The 7,247-nt window shown below is 52.5% G+C and overlaps 1 protein-coding gene across 1 annotated transcript; it reads right to left on the reverse strand.

Annotated features, from left to right (window-relative positions):
* Positions 1–303: 303 nt before the first annotated feature.
* On the reverse strand, positions 304–4,823 carry LOC141933767 (transmembrane protein 45B-like). The gene is made up of 6 exons (XM_074848790.1): positions 4,713–4,823; positions 3,695–3,899; positions 3,211–3,423; positions 1,969–2,153; positions 1,165–1,310; positions 304–878 (listed from the first exon to the last, which is right to left on the reverse strand). The coding sequence occupies exons 2-6, from the start codon at positions 3,879–3,881 to the stop codon at positions 749–751; spliced, it is 861 nt and encodes a 286-aa protein (XP_074704891.1). The 5' UTR covers positions 3,882–3,899; positions 4,713–4,823; the 3' UTR covers positions 304–748.
* Between the last annotated feature and the right edge of the window lie 2,424 nt (positions 4,824–7,247).

Raw genomic sequence — 7,247 nt, forward strand, 5'->3', positions numbered from 1 at the left:
TGCCCAGCAGACCCCCCACTTCCCAGACACGCCAAAATCCATTACAAACAGGCTGCCTTGCCTCTCTAACTCATCCTCTCAACTTCTGATGAAAAACAAGTAGGAAGGCAGCCAGTGCTAACAGGGCAACCTCCATCCTTTCCATCCACTGGCCACCCACCCCTTTCTCCAGGCAGAGTTGGCCACATTAAGTCACACACAGTCCCATCTCTCTGATATTTCATCCACCCCCCAAACCATTTTGAAGCCAGACATCACCTTAACCATATCTTCAATTTCAAAGCATTGTGTTCAAGAGATCCATTGAGGTGGTTCATTAAAGTACTTTATTGGTGATCGTGTATACTCTGTGCACATCAAGCTTTGTACAAAAATCCTCCCCATTAACACCAGAGTGAGCAACAGCCACCAGGAGCTTTGAACACTGGTTTGGCTCCCTTCTGTGAAAGCAAAAACAAGGTTAAAAAAACAGCCAAATTGGCCGCAACGGTTGTACTCCACCAGCAAACCAGTCCTGCAGTTCGCAGCCCAAAAAATTAAAAACTCCCTCCCCGATGAGCCTGGTTTGCTCTTGCAAAGGGATACACAGGAAAGGCTTTGCGTCTGCCACGCTCTGCCTTCAGGGTCCTGCCTCCCACTTCTGATGCTCAGTCATCAAGTGCCACTGTAGTTTATCAAAGACTAATTAAAAACCTTATCTCAAGAGCTCTAAGCCAGCAGGGAAGATGTTTCCATGCCTGCCACGGCCTCATTTGTCATCCGAGCCGCTCTCTGGCAGCAGGGCACCACTGGAGCTCTTGTTGCCTTTGCGGATGCACATGCCACAGTCCAGCTCCACGTCAATGTCCCCGAATTTCAGCTGGCAGGACTCGTTGCAGCTGTGGGAGGGACAGTGACACTGGTCAGGAGTTTGCGGGTAGCGAGAGCCATCGGCTCACCCCAGCCTGCTCTGGACCGCCTGCTCTGTGGTGGCACCGGGCCCATCCTTTCCAGCCAAGCCATGGACTAGTCAATGCTTGAACATGCATGAAACCCACTTTTCTCACCCCATGCTACACTGACGGCTGGATTTCCCAGGGTAGCACTGGGTCTAGGTATTGCTCTTGGCCATCCCAGCTCGTACACGGTGCTGGGACCCCCCCGGGACCCCTCTCCCCCACGTACCAGCGAGATGCAGCAGAGTTTGCTGCCAAGACGGCGAGCGCGCCCGCATAGTGCCAGCAGAAGCACATGGTGAGGAACGTGAAGTTGCTGCGGTCGGTCTGATCCCAGCCCGGTCCTCCCCACGGAGGGGACAGCACAAACCCAATCTGGCCACAGACAGAAGAGATGTTAGGCATCAGCACGCCTCAGGCTTTAGCACATCCCTCCTCACTTATCCTCCTGTTTTTAGCCAAGCTGCTGCAGCTGACTACAGATTAGAGGCACAATAATCCCAAGTAACACCTGGACCACTGCCCTCTGCACCCCCACTCTCCCCAGACTGACACAGGGATGTGCTTCAGGAAGGGAGGGATGCTCTGCAGACAAGCCTTAGGACTCCCAGTGCAGCCCAGCATCCCCAGAGAAACACCACAACCCAAAGGCTGCATCACCAGGATGTGCGTTTCTCCCCAGACCCAAAGCTGGGCAATTATGTGAGAGGCTTCCAGATATTTGCAGTCACTTGGAACAAACAGAGAAAGAAATTGGACCTGATAAAAAGAACAAAAACTCATGACTCTGGTTTCCCACCCCTGTGAGGCCTAATTTCCATTTAGCATGCAGGTTTGTCCATGCTGCACACGTGCCTATCTCCACAGTGACAGCTCTGGCACTAAGCCTCGTTTCCTCCTCTTATTTACTAAGATATTCCAACCAGCCTACAAGTTTAACCCCAACAGATGTGCCGTGAAGGGTAGAGCAGCCCCCCTCCACCTGCCTTCCTGGGTGCGAAGCCCACTGCTCAGATGCTGGATACGCACTGACCTGCCAAAGCCAAGAGCCCTGGAGAAGAAAGGAGCTGGTCCTGAAGATCTCCAGGATGACGTGGTCACGGAGGAACACCTCAAGGAGGGCAGAGAGAGCTCCAGCAAAGATTGCCATGGCCAGCAGGGAATGGAGGTGGTGGTCCAGCGCAGCATCGCTGTAGTCATGGAAACAGAAGAGCAAACCTGCCAAGATTCACACGGCATTAGAACAGGATGCTTCTGGGATTTGTTTTTTAAAAATACATCTGAAAACTGAGACTTATGCTCCAGGTCTTGCTACGCTCTGCCTGGTGGGAAGAGCCAGAGAGCAAACAACCTGCTGTCATCACCTTGGCTCTGCAGCCCCCAGAAGAGCCCCCATCACTGCAGGGACCCCCCTGCCCCAGCCAGGGCTGTCAGGAGTAGCAGAGCGAGGGGGCCCTTCAGCTCAGAAGATGGTGGGGAGCTTTGTGTCAGGGTTTGTTCCTCTGTGCATCCAACCAAGATGGGGGCACAACACCTTTTTGTGACTGCAGAGAGGACCAGCTGCTTGTCACCAGGAGAAGCATCTCCCTAGGGCCTTGTCACTACAAGAAAGGCCATTGAATGACTCGAGCATGTCCAGAGAAGGGCAACGAATCTGGTGCAGGGTCTGGAGCACAGGTCTGATGGGGAGCGGCTGAGGGAACTGGGGGGGTTTAGTCTGGAGAAGAGGAGGCTGAGGGGAGACCTCCTGGCCCTCTACAACTCCCTGAAAGGAGGGTGCAGAGAGGGGGGATGAGTCTCTTGAGCCAAGGAACAAGCGCCAGGACAAGAGGGAATGGCCTCAAGCTGCGCCAGGGCAGGGTCAGACTGGCTCTTAGGAAGGATTTCTTTGCAGAAGGGGCTGTTGGGCGTTGGAATGGGCTGCCCAGGGCAGGGGGGGAGTCCCCATCCCTGGAGGGGTTGAAGAGTCGGGTTGACCCAGCGCTGAGGGATCTGGTGGAGTTGAGAACGGTCAGTGTGAGGTTCATGGTTGGACTGGAGGATCTTCAAGGTCTTTTCCAACTTGGATGATTCTGTGATTCTGTCATCCTCTGTGCACCCAGGGCATCCAGCCACGGCCAGATTCTTATTTGGAGAGGACACCCTCCAGCTCTGGCTACTTGCACAGAACCTCTCCAGGCTCGAAACAGCCCAGGGATTTTGGGCTGATGCACATCAGTGTCCCTCCCAACACCTCCCCTGACCCACACTCTCCCAGGCACCGCGCGTGATTCACCTTCGATGAACAGAGCCACGGACAACGAGAGCCGATCTAAGCCAAGTGGCAGCTTGAGCGGGGAATGCGAGACGATGTCCACGATGCCGGAGAGGAGGAAGAAGAAGTAGATGGTGGTGTAGTGCCAGTGGGTGAGGTCCGTCCAGCTGTGTGTCTCGGGGCTGTACAGCTGCAGGTGAGGACCAGCAGGAACAAACTGCTCAACCAATATCCCTGGGCAGAGAGTGGAAAGGTCACAGTTTCCTTTTATACAGGAGAAAGGACAAGCTTGCAGAAAACTTTTCTTTGCAACGGTGAAGTCATAGCGGTATTTGCCCAGAGGAACGGTAGCAAGACCTCATCACAGAGCATGCCACAAGCATGTCCCCAAGCCCTCCCACACCAGCCGCAGCCGTTTCCCCACTACAAACAGCCCCAGTTTCCTGGGAGAGAGCAGCCACAGTGCCAGTAGATACTGGGGCAGAGGCTCATCATCATCTCTTACCTGCTAGAGCAAAGAAAGCTTTGACTGCCCCTTCGAAGAATTCCACGCGCTGGATCCCATGGCTTGGCTGGCTCTCGGCGTTGGCTTTCCACCTGAGATACTTCAAGGGGTATCGCACAGACCACCAGAGACCAAAAATGAAGAAGAAGGTGCCCCGGAGGGCACTGCCGAGGAAACTTGTTGGCATTGGGCTCGCTTGCTGGACCTGAAAGGACAAACAGTGCCTGGGAACCAACCCAAAGTATCCCCAAGAGAGATGTCGGGCTGCTCAGCATCCCCAGAGATCCTCATTCAGACAGAGCGGGAGTGCACAGATTCATTATTAGCTGCAAACAGACGCGACATCACCTCGGAGAAGCTGCCATCATGCACCCCTGTATATATGTGTATACATAGATATATATGTGGATGCATACATGCAATCATCAGGACTTCATCGTGCCAAAGAAAAATCCATTAGCGTCCAAGAAAGCGTAACAGCTACATGGTATTAAAGAGGAACCATAACAAACTTTTTGCTAATAAAAAGCGACATGACAATTATTTCCTCGGAACATAAACTCCCTCCAAACTAGATAATTACTAGGGCGTGAATCCAGCCGGCGTGTTCTGCAGCTCCAGCCAGCCAAGGCTCTGCTGGGCCCTACAACAACAGGAGGCAACCCAGGAACCATTACCATTTCCAAAAGGAGTCTCATGCATATTCCACACAACCTTCCTGTCGCACACAAGCGGTGATTTCACACAAGGGAAAGAGATTTCATCTTCAGCAGGAAGAGCTGGAAGACTAGAGGCGTGAAAATTGCCTTTGCGCTAAGCCAGACCAACGTCACCGAGTACCAGTAAGGATGGAGAGGAGAAGAGGTACGGCAGTGTGGCCGGCTGCCGCAGGCAAAGTTATATCCTGCAAAGTATTTAAGCCCATACTCAAAGTGTTGAGAAGAATCCCCAGAGCAGCAAGCACAGAAGGGAATAAGTAATCGTCTAAACACTTATAGCAGTGAGCTTTTGATGTTACCTTGGGATGGTCTTGTTTCCTCCAGCAAGACCTCTCTCCTTGCTCTCTGTATGCATCTACCACCTAAGGAGGTCTCACTCTTTCCCTCCTCACGGGCTTTCTGGTCCTTTTCTACAGCTCAGATGTGCGTGGAAGAAGGCATTACTCATCCTGAAGCTACCACACCGACTTGCCCTTGCATCACAAATCACATCCTCGCTGTGTTTATAAATACCAAAGCAAATTGCAGAGGCTGGATGAACAACTCCAGCACGTTCTCCGAGTCCTCCCACACTAGAAAGTAATTAGGCACTGCAAAATAAGGGTAGGATGTGGCGTGGCAAGTGCCTTAGGTGAGGGAGAGCTCTGCAAGACATCCCTGGTCGGGTTTTGGCTGCAGAGCTGGTCGGTTGAACTGGCTCAGCCCCGCGTGGGCAAGCACGGGGTTTGGATGTAAAGACTATCATCATCCATTGCATCCCCGGGACACAGGTAATCTGGGGAAGGCCCAAAGCTGTTTACATCGTGTTAAGGTTTCCTTTCAGGAGGGAAGTTACTAAACAGCCTTTCAGGCAGGTGAGAAACGCCCCATCCCAGGAGCTGGCTCGGGGATTGGTGGTGGCTTTCTGCTCTATTTTGGATGCCTACATTAGGGTGAGAGGGCTCATGCTCCACGTCTTTCCTGATGACAGCCTGGACTCTCAGTCCAGGGCACATATCTTCCCTGCACAGGCATCCACACGCTGAAGTAACTAAGAACAAACACTATTAAAGCACATTTAAGCAGCGCACAATTGCACGATACGTAACCAAATTTTACCATTGTCCTACAATGACTGTGACTGCGAGGGCAACAGCCTGAAGCTGGAGTCAGAAGCGTACCCTGGTTAAGATACATAGCAGGAACGTTAATTTGACGTGCTTAATTGGAGGAGAGGAGGAGAGCAAAGACATCTCAGTGCCCAGACATCAGAAATGACAACAGACACGTCCCACCTGCAGCATGAGAGGCTGCTCCAAGCCACACCAGCACCCAGCTTTAACCCAGGGATTTATCACATCCTCCAGGCATCCCCCCTTTGCCTTAGTTACCAGCAGACCCCAAACCACTCTGTTTCAGACCTGTCCCTGGGATCTCCTGCCCCGCCTATCCCTCTCCTCAGCAGAGTAGCCTCACTCTTCTTTACTGTGCCGGGGACCCTTCTGCTTTGTAACCTCTCAGCAGCCCCATTCAGCAAATCTTTTGGTAGTTGCCACAGGTCCCCTTTGCTTCCCACCACCGGCCACAGCTCTTCAGCAGCCACCACGTATTCTGGGGCATCTCTTATTTAACAAAGGTGCCCCAAACCTTTTGGTCAAGCAGAAGCTTGGATGTAGCCCCCCCCCCCCCCCAAAAAAAAAAAAAAACAAACAACCAAAAACCAAAACCAACACCTTCTTTTATAAAACAGCTACAATTTTGCAGAGAAACCAGCCATGTTTCCAAGCAACGGTCCACTTGCACAGCTCACGTATTTGAGGCACAGAAAAACAAGGCACCCCACATCCACACAGCCCCTCGACCAGCCCCCCAAGCCCAAACCTGATACCTCTCACCCGCTGGCTTCCCCCAGCCCTGGCATTTGAGTCCACACTCACATAAAAGCTGATTAAGCTCCAAGTGAGCTGCAGCCAGGGAAAAGAACACCGGTTGAGGAGAGGCACCCAGGTTATTTATTTTTCCTGCGAGCTAGTTTGTCTGTCAGAGGACCTGAAATACGGCTGCAGTCAGAAGTTATTACTTGAGCTGCCCTTCTCCCTGTGCAGCTTCCAGGCTATGATGCTTTTGCTTAATCGCCATACGGGAGCTGCCTGCTCTCCTCATGGTGCCTCGCACTGACCGCTCGCTCGGGAAGGATGGCATTTCTGCCCAATTTTCCAGTCGGTGCAGCTCCAGGTCTGTCACCATCAATGATTTTGGCCTCATATGGGAACTTGCTCCAGCTAACGTGGGGGAATTAATGCTGTCCATGTGGGCACAGGATTATCCCCTACAAGCACCCATGGGTGCAACCATCAGCCTGGCAGACAACATCGTTTGGAGGGTCTTCTCTTTGTGGGTCCTCCTCCATCCTTGCTGCCCAGGCATATATCTCTTGTGCCAACAGCCCTCACCCAACAGAAGAGGCACAAACCCCCTATCCATCTACAAATAGGATGCACCTCCAAAACCTGATAACCCCCCAAAAAAGACCTAAAGACAAAGAAACCCGGCCATAGCCCACGATTACTAGGAGTCTGTCTCCATCAGAACCACTTCCACCAACCTCATCAGTGGCCATCATCATGCTAAATCCTTGCCTTGCAGAGATGGACTCCCCATATCCCTTCCTCCCAAGCTCAAGCAGCCACGTCCACCCCGCAGCACAGCTGCCCGCCAACGTATTTCTCTCTACAGGTAGAAGATTTTACCTGCAACTCCTGCCTGTCCTTCTCCCTCTCCAGATGTGGCAGCAAGGAGCGGTTATTACTCAGAAGAGGCAGATAAAGAGAGAAGACACAATGGGGAGGTGGCCC

This window comes from Strix aluco, chromosome 23 (assembly GCF_031877795.1).
Source record: "Strix aluco isolate bStrAlu1 chromosome 23, bStrAlu1.hap1, whole genome shotgun sequence".
Lineage (NCBI taxonomy): Eukaryota > Metazoa > Chordata > Aves > Strigiformes > Strigidae > Strix > Strix aluco.

Coding starts and splice junctions, on each gene's coding strand:
- LOC141933767 (XM_074848790.1), bottom strand. CDS start 3,881: ATGCCAACAAGTTTCCTCGGCAGTGCCCTCCGGGGCACCTTCTTCTTC. Junction 3,424..3,694: donor AGCTTTCTTTGCTCTAGCAG/GTAAGAGATGAT, acceptor CTCTCTGCCCAG/GGATATTGGTTGAGCAGTTT. Junction 1,311..1,968: donor AGGGCTCTTGGCTTTGGCAG/GTCAGTGCGTAT, acceptor GTCTGTGGCCAG/ATTGGGTTTGTGCTGTCCCC.